This window comes from Eleutherodactylus coqui, chromosome 10, assembly GCF_035609145.1.
Source record: "Eleutherodactylus coqui strain aEleCoq1 chromosome 10, aEleCoq1.hap1, whole genome shotgun sequence".
Taxonomy (NCBI): domain Eukaryota; kingdom Metazoa; phylum Chordata; class Amphibia; order Anura; family Eleutherodactylidae; genus Eleutherodactylus; species Eleutherodactylus coqui.
The window spans coordinates 36937514-36957881 of NC_089846.1; the positions used below are offsets into that span (position 1 = coordinate 36937514).

A 20368-nucleotide genomic window follows, 5' to 3' on the forward strand; every position below is an offset into this window, starting at 1 on the left:
CTCAACAGGAACGCTCATGCACAAAGGGTGCCAGGTGTACTGAAAAGAAACCAAGATCACGAATTCAAAGCAAAGACAATCATTTGCCCACCCCACCAGCCAAGCTCAAGCCCCTTACCTTAAGGCCGGTCTTCTCGTCATCACTGCCGTTATTTGCAGAATGCATGTCATCCCCTTGTTGGTAAACCAGCACAAAGTCCTCGCTGTTCAGGGTGGACACCGAGTCAGAAGACACACTGATCTTCCCCACAGAAGCCTTGTCATCCATGTTTCATGAAGGAAGATCCACTCATGAACGGCTCTCTGTAAAGACACAAGTTTATCCCATGAACGCGCTGTAGGAAAACAGATGCCGGTTATGGTGTAACGTACTGAAATTCCACGGTCTGTGCAACCCTATACACAAAGCGTCACACTTCGATTCAACAGGGTGTGTAAGTAAATGACAAGGTAGGAACAAAAAAAGATACAAACAACAGAGCATGCCCCGACAAAGAGCAACTGTGTAACAAAGAGAAGGCAAACAGGTGTCTGGCCACATTCCGGAGAGCTGCTCTCCCATAAGGGTCTTCTTAATTAAAAGTAGGAATGACATAATTAAATATAAGAAAATGGACTTAATTAAAGATAAGAAAGTCACTTGAAACTTGATTATAGATAAGAAGGTAAACATCTCCTAAGGCAGAACTGGACAAGTCAGGGAGATAATGAGTCTAGAAACTTGCTCCAAACTTTTTGAGTTCTTCCTTGGTGGCAGATGTTAGGGGCAAAAAAAAGCATCAGCATGTTAATATTCAACATGTTCTTTGCTCTTGCAGCAGATAAGTCGCTGTCCGGTAGCAATTTTTTTCCCTCTATCCATTGAGATAACCATAGTGACTAAACCAAGCCAAGCATGTGCGTTTATACCCGGTTTCCCTGAAAATAAGACCTACCTAAAATAAGCCCTAGCATAGTTTTTCAGGATTTGTGTGGATGCTGTAAATATAAGCCCTACTCCAAAAAGTAGTCCTAATAGTTAATTTAAAAAAAAGTCAATTTATATAGTGTCCAGGCAGCTATACATGTATAAATCTTTTGGAGCAAGAATTATTATAAGACCCGGTCTTATTTTCGGGAAACCGGGGTAGTGGAGTTGAGTATATCTTCGTGGGACATTCTGGTTCCTGAATAAATCTTGTTGACTTCAGGACCGAGACTTCCTGGTAAAAACCCCACGGCCTTGTTTTTGTGGGTTAATTTATGGACACATTTATACATTTGACTTCCTTGACAAATCTGCCACAACATACATCACTGCTACATCATTACCTTTTCACATTGCCCATTACTTATTCACATTTTCTGCTCTGTGTGAAGTAGAGGGGCGACTATTATTTACCGTCTGCGGCTTCATTTGCGCATTTCATGAATACGTGTAAATCCAGGATGAGCCAGAATCAGCGCTCCGTGTATACTGAAGAGCGTGGCGCGAATGACTCGAAGCATGAACACAAAGGGTTAATGTGTTACAGATCACATAAGATGGGATTTCAGAGTAAAATAAGCCAAATTAAAAGGGGCAACTATAATGGGTGGCTGTTCAGCGGGCCGCCTAATGTATTCTTATTTTAGCCAATGGAGCAGAACCTGCAATCACAAAGTGAAGGCCATAGTGCTTACTGACGAGGAGAAGCCCGATTTCTGAGAAAGGAAACAATTATTGGACTCTGGAGCATCATCAGCATTGTGCTGTAGGCAGGATAGAGCAGCGATGCTACGCACAGTACTGCACACCCCAAGAGTAACACTTTAAGGGGTATTCCTCTAATATAAAGTGATCCTCTAGTCAAACTACAGGGGATAACTAACTAATTGGTGGCGGTTTGACTGCCACCAATTACCATTATGGGGGTCCTCTGTCCCCCTGTGAGACTAGCAAATGAATGGAGCAGCAGCACGCACACACGGACACTGATCCATTACTTGCAATGACAGCCCCACAGAGAGCTCCGCACTTGGACGCTTATCTCCGGCGCTCTCCATGAAACAGATGGAGCCGAGGCATTGTTGCTCAATTCATTTGACAGTCTCTCAAAAGGGACATGGGACCTTCATTGTTGCGATTGGAAGGGGGCAAAGTATATGAATCACCAACCATTAGCTGGCCATTGCCTATTCTATGGATAGGGGATAACTGTAGATGACTGGAATACCCCTTTAAAGGGAAGGTGCACATGTTATTATAGGGATCCCTTCATCAAATTGCAGATTTTTCTATCTACACTTTGCTGAGGGAATTCTCAATGAAATTCCAACTCCCCTGCTGTGAGCCGGCAGAATAGATATAGCCTTAAAAAGATTTTCTGGGACAAAAAAAAAAATGTTAAAATCGACCATCCAGTCCAGAAACAAAGATGGCCACCTGAGCTTCTCTGGCTGCCTAATGCACACTGTGCGCTAGTATACATGATAAGTCCAAGACACCACACCCCTTCTCCGATTGACCACTGCTGCTTAGTCGCATCAGCATGTAGTGTCTTACTAATGAATCAAGTTGGCAGAGAAGCGGTTCGGCCATCTTTGTTTCTCCAGGACCAGAAGGCCGCTTTAAAAAAAAAAAAAAAGTGTTGAAAATGAAGAAAAATTGAATACTTATCTCTCCCATCGGCCCAGTGCCCACAACACTCAAAGAGGGATCTGGCAGCAATGTGCACAATGAAGGGCATGTGCCCGCTGGTAGTCATGTGTACAATGAACAGATGCGCCCACAGATGCGCTGCTTTTTTTCACCACCTGTGAGACGGGCACCAGGGCTGCAGCGCTGGGTGAGGAGCCCCCGGGAAGAGCGAGGATTCAATTTCTTTTCATTTTAAACCCTTTTAACTTTTTTTATATCCCAGATGTGTTCTTTTCCTGTGCCATTACACAGCATATCACGCATCTCTGCATGTATTTGCGCATCCCCATTGACTTCTATGGGGACTTTTTGTGCACAAACGCACATGAAGATAGAGCCGGCTGTGTATTGTTTGTGCGACTGAAACGTGCAGGAAAAATAGGAGCCTGCGTACAAATCAATAGACTCTATTCACGTTGCATTTGCACGCACAAATTTTGTATGTGGAAATCCACGGTTGGCGTCTGCACAGAGGATCCGCAGCAAATACCGTTCAAAACATGGTATGGAAAAAAATCGCTGATTCCTTCACGACTGCGGAAACTAATTGTGATTTCCACGAATGGAGGGAAAAAAAAAAACAAAAAAAAACACAGCATGTTTTGCTGTGGGATCCACACACATGGCTTCCCTTTAAGTCAATGGCAGCAATCCGACCCGCAGCCCATCCGTAATTGCCAATGCTGAAAGGTCACAGGTACCCGCGTCATCGCCCAATGATGGCACAGGAAGAACAAATATTTAGGAAAAATAAAAATCTGTACTGCGCAAGTCTGATGGCGAGCTGCCTGCGGTCATCCGCGTTACAGAAAAAGACAAGGTACGCGGGGTCGCCGGCCGGGGTCAGAGCCGGATTGGGCACCCACATTGCCCGTGTACAGCCGGCCTAACGGTTGTGATAAAAGCAAAGATTATGGGATTGCTAATTAAGCACCCCCATAATACTGCGTGTGAAGTAGACTCTATACTAATGATTCATGAGAAAAGTTACCCAACTACAGAAAATCCGGTTTCTTCTCTATTTTGAAAGTTGTAGACATAGTAATAGTCCAAGATAATAGTAGTAATACATAGATTATAGTGATCAAAGGTTACAATAAAAGCCCGGCAGATGGACTCTGCGGAGTCAGCCTTATGCTTATAGCTACACCAGACGGATCTTGGCAAGGGTCCACTGGGAAAAAAGATACTCGTTACTCTCACTGCCCGCCAGGCCTTCCTCTCTTCCGGATAGCACGATCGCTGCCGTCAACCAATGGCCTCCGATGCCAAGGATTGTCTGCAGTGGTCACGGGCCACCTAGCACATGATCATGCTACCTAAAAAAAGGCAGCCCTGCCACTGCGTGGGGGGGAGGGGGTCACCAAACAAGGCAGCCCCGCCACTGCGTGGGGGCGGGGCACCGAAAAAGGCAGCCCCGCCGCTGCGTGGGGGCGGGGCACCAAAAAAGGCAGCCCCGCCGCTGCGTGGGGGCGGGGCACCAAAAAAGGCAGCCCCGCCGCTGCGTGGGGGCGGGGCACCAAAAAAGGCAGCCCCGCCGCTGCGTGGGGGCGGGGCACCAAAAAAGGCAGCCCCGCCGCTGCGTGGGGGCGGGGCACCAAAAAAGGCAGCCCCGCCGCTGCGTGGGGGCACCAAAAAGGGCAGCCCCGCCGCTGCGTGGGGGCGGGGCACCAAAAAAGGCACTTCCCGCCGCTGGTGGGGAAGGGTGGGGGGAGAAGGTAACTGAAATAGGCAGCCCCGCCGCTGCGTGGGGGAGGGGGCGCACCAAAAAAGGCAGCCCCACCGCTGCGTGGGGGCATTTTTACTGTGTGCATTTTCCTTATGCAGGTTGCAAAATGAAAGCGGTCACCTGCTCCATGTGCTACTGATGTTTTGTGCATTCATTTTAGGCTACAGTCACCAATGCGACTTCATGCAGCTTTGCAACAAGTTGCACAATGTAAAGTTGGCTTAGGGTGGTTTTACATCTGCGCTGGGGATTCAGTTTTCCTGCTCGATCGGGGAGCAGGAATTGAAATCCCCATGGCCAAACGGTTCCATCTCAGGACAGAACCAATACAGACCTATACTGAGGCTCCAACGCAGATATGAAGCCATCCTTCCAACTCCCTGAATTCCCTGTTTATAAATGAATGAATTATTTTGATAGATCAGACATTTACAGATGCAGTGATATCAAATATGTATTTTTGTTTTTATTATTTAGATTTTTTTTAATTGCAAGTATGGCAAAAGGGGTGTTTTTTGAACTTTTATAACTTTTTTAAAAATAATTAATAAAACTTTATCGTTCTTCTTTGTACATTTTATTTTAGCCCCCAGGGGGGCGCCACAACATGCGATGCTATGATTGCTCCTGCAGTATGATGTAATGCTACAGCATTACATCATACTGAATTCTGGCAGGCAGCCTATCAAGCCACTCCATGAGGATGGCTTGATAGGCATTCTGCCATGACAGCCCTCGGGCCTTTCAGAAGGCCCCCAGCTGCCATGACACCCGCACGGCTCCCCCGATCTCACCGTGGGGAAGGGGGTGGCGTGAAAATCGTTTGGGGGATATAAATGACAGCGGCTATTAAAGGGTTAACAGCCCCGATCAGCCGCTGTTGCCCTCAGTTGTCATCTGTAATAAACAGCTGACACCCACCACAATGTATGCAGGGAGATAGTAGCGCTATCTCCCTCCATACCCTTCCTGCAATGGCAAGACGTAAAAACACGATAGGGTGGTCACCAAGGGGTTAAAGATTAAGTTTAACCCCACATATACCTGTGTAATGTTAATATGAATTACTGCAAATAGCATATTCCTACTTGGCAAAAAAAAAAAAAAAACACCTAAAAAATGTTGGGAGGAGGATCATTACTCTTCTGAAGTACATGTAGTGCGACCTCTGATAACGTACTGCAGTTTGTAAAAGTTTACCCAAATTTTTTTTTTTAATTCTTGTGATTAAAAAGAGCATAATCCATAAATAAAAGTGCGCCTGCCATGTGAGCATTACATGCCAACGGGAGGGCATCAGCTTCTGGATGTGTCACACCTAGGAATGCGCTGCCTATAGGCACGGTCTATGACAGGTGGAGTAATGAGGTGACAAGTACACAGCTAGGACACCCCATAGATCATCCAATGTGGGAGACGTGACGAGCCACGGTATAACCGATCTGATGCCAGGACTCAAGACAAACACCGCAACATTATCATTGCCACGCAGAACACATCCAGAACACTACTGGGGAAAGAGCTGCCGTCCACGATGGGAAAACTGCAGTAATTCCACAACGGATAGAAAATGCTACATTGAAATACGCAAAAAAAATAAATAAATAAGCATTCGCCGAAAGTCATATTTTTAGTCATTCAATTCGCTACACTACAAACCTAATCCGGCCATTGATTTGAATTAAAGGGGATGCTCCTATCCCGAAGAAACCTGGGCAAGATGGGGAGACCACTGACTACGAGGTGGCCAGGATGATGGAGACAACCAAGTTGCATTGCTTCTCTAACTCCTTTAGAAGTTAACGGGGGGTAACACAAACCGCATAGCACAGCAAGCTACACCGTTTCTGCAGTCCCCGAGTTACAGAAACAGAGGAGCTCGCTGTGCTGCCCTGTTGGTATAACTTCCATTGACTTCTATGAAAGACAAGGAAACCGCATAATGCTGTCCTCCTGGCCGCATATATCTATATTGCTCCTCAGATGCACACCATTTGCGACCTGATTGGTTGTTTGGATTTACTCATTCCCGGTGATTGGTTATTTAGTTTGCCTGGTTCGCAGTGATTGGTTGTTTAGGTTTGCTCGTGTAGAAGTGCCGAGTAATAGGCTACACTCCGGTTGGCTGGAAGCACTGGGGGCCCTAACTCGAGATATGTGCAGGACCCACCTACAGGACGCGCACCCAACAAACTGTTATGGCACGTAGCATGTCTAGTATTTGCCAGTAGTTCACTGTCCTACACTTCCTTGCCCTAACTTCCTATGCACACTGTGGTCCAATCAGCAGGGGGTCAGTATCTGGATTGCACAGAAGCTGGAAGGGAGACCCCTCAAATGCAATTTACAGGGGTAAAGCAGCAAAATTTGTAATACAAATATTTTACATCAATGATGAGTCTAACACGCTAGCATACGTTATCTGAAAAGGTAGTGCCCCTTTAACTTACACGCCGCAGGAATCAGAAGGATAGTAAAGCTATACATTTTGTCTCATGTCAATCACCTTATTTTGTAGGCTTCTATCTTGTAATTAGAGCAGGACATCTCAGTGGCATCTAACGAGTCTTTGTTTACAACGGCCTGATACAAAGCAGTGTGAAAGAGCTCCTCAGTGTTCTTATGACTCAGCCAAGGATGTGACTAGATTGCTGCTTAAATGGATTCTCCCGTCTATTAAAAGCTGGAACCATAAAAGAACATTCCAAAAACAAACTAATATATCATCGTTACAGAGTGAGACAAATGTATCAAGTACAAGCAAGGGAAGGCGAAGGATATGGAAGAAGCGAAGGGCTTGGGGCATTCCTTATCCTTTCTGCAGTTTTGCAGTTTTTCTGCCGGCCCTTTTTGATCTTTGGCTACATTCGCAAGCAATAGTGCAATGTATTGCATTGAAGGATGTGATATTTAGAGATGTGAACACCTCCCTGATCACTACCTGTTCCCATTATTGTCCAGGCATAGAGATGAGCGAGTATACTCGCTAAGGCACATTACTCGAGCGAGTAGTGCCTTAGCCAAGTATCTCCCCGCTCGTCTCTAAAGATTCGGGGAGCGGCAGGGGAGAGCGGGGAGGAACGGAGGGGAGATCTCTCTCTCCCTCTCCCCCCCCACTCCCCGCCGCAACTCACCTGTCACCCGCGCCGGCCCCCGAATCTTTAGAGACGAGCGGGGAGATACTCGGCTAAGGCACTACTCGCTCATCTCTATCCAGGCACAAAGAAATGCTGGACTTGGGGTCCGTTTAGACCCGCCGATTTCTCACCAGAGTTGGCTTGTGCGGCCCGTTGTTTATTGCTGGCTCGCTCAAACAAGAAATTGCTCATTCATTCTCATTTACTGGAACAATAACCTTAAAACCTCTCATTCGGTTAGGGCTCAGCCACGAGTCAAGCAAAAGTTGTGTCGCTCCCGCAGTTCACACACAACATCAATGCTTTCCTACGTGGAGAAATGTTGTGCGACAATCACCAGAATTTCCGCATGATCAGAGTTCTTGCGTTCGTCATAAGTTGGCTGCAACTTTTTCCTTTGTAAGGAAACATTGAGGTCCTTTGTTGCAACTCGTAGTTACAAGAGGACAAAAATTAAGCAGCTGCCTTTACATGGAACGATCATCGTTCGGATTCCCCCGATCCAGTGAGAAACTGAATGATTATCGTTGAGTGTAAGGGCACGCCCCGACTGAACGACGAATGAGAACTTCTTCTCTTATCCTTTGTTGTTCGGTTTCTGCGTGCAGAAAACTGAACGATGTATCGTTTTGTGTAAACAGGCAGTAATTCACTTATGAACGACTGCCTGCTTACTGCGAATGGAGGCGGGCGCGCCGGAACGACTCTCGGCCCCCATTCAGCCAGCGAACAATTCATCGCTGGGATGAGCCGTCTGGTATCTGTGCCCAAAAGATTTCCCATGTAAGATGGCCCTTGCATTGAACAGATGAATGAAATCACAGAATGTTGAGAGCCCAAACGTTTCATCTGGCCATCAGTGGTTTAGAAACACAAAAATAAATAAATAAATAAATAAAAATCGGTGACAAAAAATAAAGACCCCGTGGCCCATCTAGTCTGCCCTAAAGTTATTTCCTTTGTACTATTCTCTTAGGACAGATCTATCTATATCCCAGGAAGCTTAAATTCACTTACTGCTGATTCCCCAACCACAACTGCTGGAAGTTCGTTCTACTCCTCTTTCAGTAAACTATCTGCGCTGGACAGAACCGAACAGTGCCGCCCGCTTTCCGCCCAGCTTTTCGATGGAAGAAAAAGCACTGCCTGCAGCGCTTCGGTACGTTCGGCCACATCGGTGATGGAACCTTTGGCCGGAGATTCCGACGCAGATGTAGAACCGCCCCAATGTTAATTATGGAGATACTCTCTTGCTAGGCCACTACGACACATCTGAAGGGAACAATTTGTCCATAATAATGATGCACTTGGGTCCAACGCCCCGCCCCTTTCCTTATTCACTATGAGAAGTTTCTGGGGGCAGAGAAGCAGCAATTGGGGATGGGTGGAGGACCCCCTTTGAATAATTGGTGGGACTATCCCAGTGGAAAGTCAATAAATGTTTCTCGTTGGAGTATCAGCACTCAGTACTTTTGACGGCCCTTTTTGATCATTCCTAAAAGCAGCATGTGAGAGTAACAAGCAAACAATAGTTAATAGTTGAAATGCTAGACAAGTGGGTTGTAGGTGTCACCACAGGCCTAATTGCAGGCGATAATACTACTTAGCCAAATGGAAAAAACTGCAAAGCAAATATTAGATATAGATACGTAACCTTGGATGGGGACCAGAACAGTCCAGCCTTGTTCTCATACATGGCAGAACAGTAAGCACAAGCTCCAAGGACTAATGCCGGTCACAGATGCAGCACCTCGGGTCCTTTTAGATGAGCCGATTCTCCTTTGCACCGGTAGCTTGTTATCTCAAGCAGCCTCTTTAGACAGATACATCGTTGGCTCATTCACACGCGAGTCGTTCATTCACGTTGTATAAATGAGAGCGCCAGAACGATCAGTGTTTAAACCGAACGATAAGTGGAGGAGCCGGCGATGGTTTTTACGCCTGGGTAAAACGAGCGATGAGCGAAAAGCAAACAATTGTCGTTCAGTCATAGGCTTGTGTTTAGACCCAACTATTATGGTTGACTTTCGCTCGTTTGAACGATTTCTGTCTAAAGGCACGCTCATGATGTAAAGATTGTAAAGCGGATAAATTATTGGACGTTCTGATATGATGGGGTCCACGGTCAGATGCAGGAACACCAACCACCTCGGCTTCAACCTGTTCCAACATAGAAACAGGAAGACAGAAAGCCCGCCCCGTCCTATAAGGGTGCCTTTACACGGGGTGGATTGGTTAATGACTTTCCACAGCGGAAAACATTCAGTGAATATGCAGCTAGTCCACAGGGGCCAAATACGTGCCTTAGGCCTCATGTCCACGGGCAAAAGAAGAATTAAAATCTGCAGCGGATTTTAACTCTTCTCCTGCCCGCGGATCCGCACCCCATAGGGATGCATTTACCACCCGCGGGTAGATAAACACCCGCGGATGGTCAATAAAAGGGATTTTTTAAAAATGGAGCATGAAAAAATCTGGACCATGCTCCATTTTCGTGCGGGTCTCCCACGGGGACGGCTCCCGCGGGCTTCTATTGAAGCCTATGGAAGCCGTCCGGATCCGCGGGAGACCAAAATCGGAATTTACTCACCTGCTCCGGATCTTCCCTTCGCCGCGGCTTCATTTTCTCTCCGTCGCGGCCGGATCTTTTTCCTTCGGGCCGGCGCATCGCGGGGCACGCAACCGATGTGCCGTGCACATCCGCCGAGCCGAAGAAAGAAGATCCGGCCGCGACGGAGAGAAGATGAAGCCGCGGTGAAGGGAAGATCCGGAGCGGGCGAGAGGTGAGTTAATTCTTCTTTTTAGCCCTCATGTCCACGGGGCAGGAGGGACCCGCTACGGATTCTCTATGGAGAATCCGTAGCGGCCTGATTTTCCCAATGGACATGAGGCTTAAGTGGCGCAGATTTGCTGCGGGTTTCAACTCCTGCATTTCAATGGTTGAAATCGGCAGTATAAATTGACATGCTTCGCATTCAGAATCAGCGGCGTATTTCACATAGGTTGTGGATTCCGCACTGAATCTCTCCACTCCGTGTGGATCAACGGCTTCGAATCTCATCCTCATGTCCACAAATACAGCAGATTTTCCGCAGCATTTACGCCCCATGTGAAGGCACCCTAAAGGAACCAAACGGCACTGGATGGATCCCACTAACCATAATCACAAGATAAGGAAAATCAGTGCCCTAGCCTGATATAGGGCATCATATGAGATGAACGGTGCCATGCCAGCGCCTTGCTGGTAATTCTCATCCTGGTGCTCGCTACCATCCTCAGGTAGATGCCCACTAATTTTCCTTTTTTAGGTTGCAGTCCAGTCCATACTTGGGGGAACTATTGCCCTACTTACCTACCTACTGAATGTTCCTCCACTGAACTTTGGGAAGTCCCGTACCAGGCTGCTGCGCCTCATGCTTAGGGCTTCTTCAGATGAGCGTATTTGCATGCATTTTTGTGCAATGCGCAGAGATTAGAGGCCATTAATGTCAAGGAGTTTGTTTTCATAAACAGGTTTTCATGCGTGTGCAAAAAATTAGGGCCTGCCCTATCTATCTAGGTATTGCGCAGCACAGGTCCCCATAGAAGTCTATGGGAGGTGCGCAAATGAACAGTCAATTTTGTGAAACACGGAACAAATCTGGACTTCATTAGGCTAAATCGCCTTTTAAGTCATGACAGGGGTGTTTTGCACATGCATGTGAACAGGCTCCGCATGTGGAAAAAGTACAGTACTATGTGCCAATACGTTGCGCTGAAGCGTGCACAATTGCGTATACGGTCGTCTGAAGAAGTCCTTACTGCAGCCGCTCCCCCTCAAAATCCGATCTTTATAGCCGGTCTTTATGGCACCCGACTGCCTCCATTCACAACATAGTTGACTAATTCGACACTATTTGGGCTCCTGGGGACCCCTATGTCCTAGTGACGTACTAGTAGTGGCTGCTCTCTCCAGATCTGCGTGTTTCTCCTATTTTCCATGATTCATCTCTGTTATATATATAGATATGCACCATATGAGCTTTGGTCTCGGTACGGCAGAACAGCCGACTCCTGGATAACCTACTTAGTGCTGGATGTATTGTAGGCCGGGCTCACGGAACGTATTCGAATTGCGTATTACGCAGGTAGATGGCGTCAATAAACGCACATAGATTTTCATTGTTCCATTCCCCCTTGCGTATATTTATTGGGTATAATAGGCGCGTAAAAAAAAATAAAGCGTCACGTTCTATTTTACTGCGCCGACAGCCCTATTGTTTCCTATGGGAAGCAGTTACCCATGTCGGTAAAACACTGCGATTTTCATGCAGCGTATTACCGTACGGTCGTGTGAGCCCGGCCTCACGCTGTCTGTATATCTTGGTTTTCCTGGACCCTTCGGCGCCCCCCTTGGTGCTGCGCAACTTTTGAAATGTGGAACGTTTGTTGCGTTAAAAGGTCCGTCTACGCTTTGTATCTTATTTTGATTTAAAGGGAAAAAAAACTATAAGAGCGCTTTCACAAGGAATTAATCCCATGCGTGCAAAAAAAAAAAAAAACGCAGCATGCTCTATTTTATTCCCCATAGAAGTCTATAGTTTGGGCACTCGATACCCGCGTAATTGCGAAATACGCTGCACAATTTCGCAGGAAACTGAAGACATCTGGTACTAATTAGGCTGCACAGCCTTTAAAATCAAAGCAGGGGCGCGCCCCGTACCGACATGTACAGTCCAAGATAGCGCAAAAAGTACAGTAAGATGTGTAGATACGCGTGCAACAGCATGACGCGAGGCCTCTTTCACCCGGGTGATGCAATATCGCATCTGTGTTATGTGCGACATCGCTGCGTTTTCTCATGGCAATATAGTGATTTTGTGTCGCTACAAAGTGGCGCGAGCCAGCGCTCCATGGACCGATGAATGGCTGTGATTGGTCCATCGAGTGCTGGCTCTGGTTGGTTCTCGAGCGCCGCAGCTCAGCCAATCAGAGGCAGAGCTTCTTGCAGGCGGGGTTTTTTAAATTCCTGACCAGGAAGCTGTGATAGAGAACTTCAAACAAGTAACGGGGTGCTTTGAGAGACTTGCGGTGGAGCTAGACTGCGCCTCTTAGGTAATGTTTTTTGTTTATTTTTTTCTTCTTTTTATGCAGCTAGGGCTTATTTTAGGATTTCCTGCTGTAAAAGTTGCATCACACCGCGCGAAAACCGCATTTTCATGCGATACAATGCAATACATAGGAAGGCTCCATAGGGGAACATGGGCTAGAAACCTCGCAAATCGCAGTAATATTTAGCAACCCGCAATTTATTTTTCCTCGCAATGTTGCGCGCTACAAAACATCGCTAATGTGAAGGAACCCGTAGGAAAGCATGGGCTTCACATACATGCGATTTGTAGCTCTGCCGCATCGTGAGAAAATCACGCAATTTTGTTGCACATGTGAAACCGGCCTAAAAATACGGTTCTGTTGAGTGCATTTTTTGCGCTCGTGTGAAGCCGCCCTTAAAGCCAGTATTTATAAGAAAGCACTCAGCTTTGACAAGCATGTCATTAGATCTTTTAGAAATGGCCTATTCCTGGGACAAGCCATCAATAGTAATGGTCAGGAGCCCACCAGACAGGACCCCTGCTAATCTGCTGATTTCTGCAGGAAGCAGACAGCTCCGTTCCCACTGCTGTGGTGAGGCAGGGTATTACAGGCAGAGTTTCCATTCACTTTGATATGGACTTGGCCTATAATACCAAGCCTGGCCACTGCAGTGAGAACAGAGCTGTCTGCTTGTGTACTGAGCTGTTTTGCAGGAGGACCTGTGAGGCAGATCCCTGCTGACGGTCTATCCTACGGCTAGTTTACAACTGGACAGCCGCTTTAAATGGCAGATCTATGAGGACACTTTTGAACTCTATGTAGAAGAGGAGGCAAATGTTTATTCGGTATCAGAGGTTTACAAGGACAGACGGATTACAGTGACTGGGTGGTGATTGAGCGCCGCTTCGTATACACACTGTGGGAAGTCCTTCTGCAAACAACCATTACACCACCAACCCTCCCTATCATGAAAGCAAGTCCAGAGGCCATTCCTTACCTACACAAGTGTCCAAACTCCAAGGAGCTGAAAAGTGTGAAGTACTAAAATCAGACTGAGGTCATCTAGAGCAAACATACGAGATGCTTCACCCCCAGCTTGTAGCGCAGACTTGCTGGAAAGAGTCGCCCACTTCCAGTATTAAGCGGACGCTCCGCCACAGATACAGCTGGAAATACGGAAGAAAACGTGCTGCATGCAACGCTTTTTCTTCCATCCAAAAGCCACTTGGAAAGTGGACAGACCCCATTATAGTCAATGCTGTTCAGTTCCATCTAGAGACGGAACTGTTTGGCCGGGGGGGATTGCTCTTTCCCGAATAGAGCAGGAAAGTGGAATCCCCAATGAAGATGTGAAACCACCCTAACCCTATCCAAACATACAATACCTATAAAAGACACATGGGGTAAAGCTCACCTCCTCCACTGCGCAGTGCACCTCACACACACACACACGGCTGTAAATATTCTGCGTTACTAAAGGAATCCTCAACATCTTCACAAACATCTAATATCACATCTGCATGCTGTCATTTCGTTTTCTTGCTTCGCCAAAAGAACAGAAAAGCGGAATGCGAATGGGTGACGGACCTGTCACATGGCAAAAACGAGCAGTGCCCGATGGGCAACACTGACTGTAATGGGTTCGTTAGGTTTCCGTCACGCCACTCAGCATTATCATGGACAGAATAGCACAGCATGCAGCATTATTTCAGCCAGGATTCTGTGCCGGAGGAACGGAGCTGAACCGGGGTGAGCAGAAAACGTGCATTATATTGTAGTATGTAATGGGGAACGTTTACCACAAAATGGGTGCAAAGGGAAAGCAGAAGAGTTGCCCACAACAACCCATCAGATCGCATGTTAGGCCGGTGTCACACAGGCGTAACCGCATTTACATGCACATTTGCGCAATCGTCGTTGTGCATTTGCGTGTTTTACTGTACTTTTTGCACATGCAAATCGTGTACATTTGAGCACCCAGAAAGCCCGCAGCTGTGCTCATTCATTAAAGTGGGCAGTTAGTGTAATTAGTTTAATATGTGCTCTTACTCTCCGCAAATGCACGAGAGAATAGAGCGAGCGGTGTATATTTTTGCGCAAAATACGCTTATTGAAAACCATGAGTTTTAGTCACTGTGTATTGCGATACGTTCCTTAGACACAGGCCTTACAAGACGGTCTTACATGTCTATGTCCCGCCTATTCGGACAAGCCCTATAGAGTTGCACAGGCACATTCCACATCCACGGGCACAAACAATGCCGCTTCGCCAGTTCTGCCCCAGGACGGGATTACTACATATGACTTCCCTGGTACTAAGCGAGGCGTCTCCTTGGACAATGAAGTGATCATTGGGGTCCGGCTGCAAGAGGGGGGAACCCGCTGCCGGGATATCTAGCTGTGCCAATACAGAACACTACAGGGAAGCCTTGCATTGCATGAAGCCCACTGGCATCCATGGGTGATCTCCGGGTGCTTCAGTGCTGGCATGACTCCTGGTAGCGCTCACCTTTTCTTCACCAGACAATCTTTCTTTCAGATGTCTGTTTTTGGCGCAGAGGAGCTGAATTAAAACGGAAATAAACATTTCTACTTGGTTTGTCCCATTGATTTTAAAAAAATCAGAATACTTTCCATTTGCTTTCGGTAAGTGAGCGGCTGCAGTTTACAAAACAGTTCATTGGTCAGTTTTCTGCGTTCTCGTTTAGTCGCTGCATGCGTTTGTATGGGACGATTATCGTGTGAACGGGCCTAGGGCTATATTCCCAGATTTGCTGCGGACCCTCGGCGGCTGAGAATCTGCAGCAAAGCCACATCAGACTTTAGTGCAGATTTTTGCGCAGATCTCATCTGAAGAGATGGAATCCGCACTGCAAATCCGCTGCTACAATTGTCATGCTGCGGATTTAAGTTCCGCATCGCAGGCCAATGTCTGAGCTGATTCAGTACAGATGCGATCTGAAGTCTCATCCGCTCTGCAGGAAATGCTGCAGATATTCCGTGCGGACGAAACGCATGAAAAGTCTCTGCCCCGTGTGAACTTAGACTTAGGAAGGTTTCCTGAGACTCCCTGGAATTTAATTCAAGCCATGGGTCCTTCTAACGTGTAATCCACCGCCACTTCAGTGTTCCCCGCAGGTCTGTGACATCACCGAATACCCATGTGACCCTGAGCCCAGTGATTGGCTCAGGGTCGGGGGGGGGGGGGGGGGACGGACACTGAAGCCGCAAATAAACAAGTGACTTAATGGCTTCATTTGCAGGAGTTTCAGCGAACCCCTCTCTAACAGCCGGACATCCTGGAGGAGGCCCCCTAGTGGAGGATTAGGCTAGTTTCACACACAACGGAGTAGAACGCTTACGCTGCAATTCCGCGCTACATTTCTGCGCCAAAACCAGCAGATATCGGCACATGAGCTTGTTGCAAAAATAGCTGCGGATTTCAATTTTTGCACTGAAATCTGCAGTAAAAACCCCAGGATAATCGCCAACGGAGAGCAGAGCAGCTGAAGATCACCAATGGATTCTTTCCGCTGTGACTGAAGTTAAAGAGTAACAGAACTTTCATTTTTCTCCTAAAAGTTACAGGATTGGTGATTCTAAGCATTTTTATCCGCATATCCCATATTCAGTACATTTTTTAATAGAAACCCCCTATTCAGCTATGCAAGGTCTTCTCCTAGCTGAGCAGGCAGCCCCAGCACTGTTCTCTCATCTGCAGGCACAGCAGCCTTATGTTTTATTACATAGATATCCCCTTATAGCACCCTCTGCTGACAACCTAAATACCGTCCTCCGGCGCTGTGAAGAGGAGAAGCCGTCTGCGTTACAGACAGCTTCTCTCCTTGGCAGTGCCCGTTCCCTGGCAGACCCCACACACCATCCAGGTTGTGGCATAGTGACAACCTGATGACTAGAGTCTGCAACAGTGCATAGGGCCTGGCCTGGGGCAACGAGCGCCCTGCGAAGAGAAGCTGTCTGCAACACAGGACGGCTTCTTCTTTACATAGCGGCATGCGCATTATATATATATATGCAGGGAGGGGACACTACGGGGGAATCTATACAGGAATTAAAGGGGTTTTGTCATTAACATAAAACTCTGAGCGCCCGCTAGACCCCCCTGCCCAAAATAACAATCCGGGGTAGACTCACTTGTCCTGCAGCTGACAGCCAGCGATGACTTCCAGGTAGACAGTAGTATGTGACCGACGTGGCCAATCAGAGGCTGCCGTGCCACCCCCCCAAACTCCTGGCATCACGGCGCTGATGGCAGGAGTGCCCACAGTGACACTGCAGCCTCTAATTGGTCACAAGCTTCCATCCAGCCCGTCTACCTAGTAGTCACCGCCAATGCCAGCTGTATCCCAGGAAAGGCGAGTATACGTAGCTTAGATACGTGGGGTACTACAAGCCTCAGCATGCTCTGAGCCATCCAGCAGCATGTGCAGGGATCACTGATGGGTTAGCAGAGCTGACAGCTTCCCTCCCCTTCCTGCAGCTGCACTGACATGTCGTGACAGCTGGGATAGTAAGGCAGCGCACAGCGTCCTGCACACAGCGCCGTCCACACTGTGACAGGCAGGCTTGTACGGAAGCCGCACTGGACGGGCTCGGAGCCCGCAGCACTGACACTCCGCAGCCGCCGCCATACATCCCCACCGGCGCTACTCGGTCCCCCTCCCCGTTTATTAGAAGTCCAACCATTCTGGTTCCTCACCTCCCGGATCCAGGCCATGAACGGATCCGCGCCGGAAGTGACGACATGCGCCGCACCACGTGACAGGACAAGGTTCAGCACTGTAAACATCCGCAGACTATTCAATCAACTTTATTGACAGTTGTACAATGGGAACATATACAAATACTATCTGTTTATGTAGTTTTCAGTCACGTTTCTGGGCATATTTAGCGCATATCAGCTCTGACTGTACGGGGTGTCGCGTATACAGAAAATGCAGGGCCCTATATACTTCAGAAACTGCTATGTAGGACCATTTATAAGGTCATGCAGGTTCTCTGTATTTCATGTCAATTAAATACGGTCTGTTAAAAATATCTATTCTCGTGTTGGTTTTTTTGCACTTGTGAAACATGAATGTAACACGGTCGTAAAAATCGTACATATGCAGCAGACGTGTGTGTAACAGACGCGGTGAACGCAGTGCGTTTTTTATGGACCGAAGTTCTATAAACCCGTATGATCGAGCCTTTACGCCATCTTCACGTATTTACGCGCGCAGTGAATGAAACACTTCAGATAAGCAGACTTTACGGAACATTGCGGTTGTGCAAAAATAAATAAATAAACAACACGTTCCATTTTCTTGTGCATTTGCGCATCAAAGATCCCCGTAGAAGTCAATCGGGGTGCGCAAATGCACATAATATGCAAGGAAATGCGTGAAACTGCGTATTTACACAGGAAAAAACAACACATCTCGGGCTAATTAGCCATTCCAATGACTGGGAACATCGAGGCTTTTTTTTTTTTTGCGCGTGTATATATACGTGCGTTACGTGTGCAAAACCTACAGTAAAACGCGCCGACGCGCACTGGAGGCGTGATAATCCACCTCGTAGGGCGACAAGCTGCAGTTACAATCCGCAGCGTCGGCTCATCACGCCGTGAACGTTCCTCAGTGTCCGGACATCTTGTCCTGCGCTGTATAAAGACTATACAGTGATTTTGGGCGCGATGAATATCACATGACCAGTATCAGCGCCATCGCACTGCCGTTCAACGTAACGGAATGGCAGTGTTAGTCACACTACCGCCACGATCGTGACATCACAGCCCCAAAGAATTCAAGGGAGGGGTTTTTTTGTTATTTTGTGCGCTGCACAGTGGATTTCGTTGCACGGCACACATCACGGCCCAAATATCCCAGTGGCCTTAGCCGTAGGGCGGCTTCAGACTGGCGCATGCGCAAATGCGCTCGCTGCTATTAAGCGTATTATTAGCACATGAACCAGTTATTTTTTTTTTTAACTACTTAAACTCCACACTATTGTGACTGATTTTATATATATATTTTTGGGTCCTGCCCTATATTTCGTCATACGTAGTATTAAAATACTACACGTGAGAAGAGACGGGGCTGCGAGCTGCTGGTATATGCACATTACTCGAGCGAGTAGTGCCTTAGCCGAGTATCTCCCCACTCGTATCTAAAGATGCGGGGGAGAGCGGGGAGGAACGGAGGGGAGATCTCTCATTTATCTGAACGAAACCAGTGAAATCATTGGGTTCTACGCGCTGCGTATTGCAAAACTGTAGCCGAAAATACGCCAGCGTGTAAACGTACCTTCAGAATTAATAGCAGCTGTTGGTTCTCTTTCTTCCATCTGCTGAGACCAATGCAGGAGTTGACCTGAGACGATACCTTACATTAATTAGTTAGCAATTTGTGGGAAGTGGGTGTGGCTTGTGTGGAGTATGTAAATAGAGGCTGGAACAGAGACTGGAACAGAGACTATGCAGCGCCACCTATTGCAAGGCAGCTTCCCTACAACTTAATGTCCGACCTAACAGGCTTTGTAATGTGACTAGAAGTTTAAAAGACTCGTTCAAGATTTTTTTGATTTTTTTCTTTAACTGATGATTAGCGGGGTTCCACCGCCCTGATCACCACTGATCAGCTGATCAGCAGAGGCGCTGGTACTATGGAAAGTGCAAGAAATATATCACGCTGAGCAGGTTAGTATTGCAGATGGAGCTCTCAATGAATTCAGTAGGAGCTGCGCTTGCAGTACCAATACGGGTTGCTACGCTACAGTCTGCACAATCTGCTTTCTGTGCTGTCCATAGTGGCAGTGTTGCTGGTAATCAACAGATCGGCAAACCAATCATTTATTGATGACTTGTCCTGAAGACGGCAACTATAGAAAAAAATATTAAATCCCGGCAAACCGTTTAAAGCCAGACCAGAGTCTTCTCCATAAGGAAGGTATGCTCATCTACAGACAGCGGTTTGGGGATTCTTACCCCTTATATGTTGAGTATGAACTGATTTCCACATGAAATCCCCTGCTGCCTGTGTTCCGCATGCCTCGCTTCCCCCCCTTGTACCACCCCCACCCCTTTGTTTCAAACTGATTGTACCTCACATTGTAATTGTTTGCATTTATCCGATGCTTGAAAGCGCTGCGGAATAAGTTGACGCTATACAAATAAAGATTATTATATTATTATTATGCTGCTCTCTCACTTATGTTTAGAAAACGCTGTTCAAACTCCAGCATTTTACTACGATTTCAAGCGGCGTTTTTGAACACATTGTACAGCGATTTTTAACACACCCAATCATTGTGATGGGTGATGAGGTGCGTTAGAAAGCGCTAAAATATGCTGTAGGAGTCCAGTACACTGAGTGGCCTAAAGAGCGCTATACACAGGCATTCTTGAACCTTGAGGGAAAAAAACTTCTGGGTATGTCAGAAAATAACATAAAAGGATCAGTTCCTGCCACACTCAGGGGGAAGGAAAGCGGACAGCTCAGAAGAGCTGAAAGCCCGAGGTCCGGCATGGACCAGTAAAGGCCTGAGTCTAACGGGGAAGACGTCCCTAGACTAGCCTGGAGCAAGGCTCCCAAGTCTAACAGAGAGGATGCCCCTAGACTCATACCCTGGAGTAAGGTCTTCGAGACTGACAGGGCGGACGCCCCTAGGCCCATACCCTGTAGTAAGGCCCCTAGACTCATACCCTGTAGTAAGGCCCAGAGTCTGACAGGGAGGATGCCCCCAGACTCGTACCCTATTGAGGTACAA

The 20368-nt window shown here is 47.3% G+C and overlaps 1 protein-coding gene across 2 annotated transcripts in view; it reads right to left on the minus strand.

Annotated features, from left to right (window-relative positions):
* RABGAP1 (RAB GTPase activating protein 1) overlaps positions 1-17392 on the minus strand; it is a 142603-nt gene extending 125211 nt beyond the window's left edge. For both annotated transcript variants that reach the window (XM_066580813.1, XM_066580812.1), the window contains exons 1-2: positions 17319-17392; positions 119-303 (exon numbers count right to left, since the gene is read on the minus strand). In XM_066580813.1, coding sequence (XP_066436910.1) covers positions 119-268 — 150 coding nt within the window. In that variant the 5' untranslated portion in view covers positions 269-303; positions 17319-17392. The remainder of the gene's footprint in view (positions 1-118; positions 304-17318) is intronic.
* Between the last annotated feature and the right edge of the window lie 2976 nt (positions 17393-20368).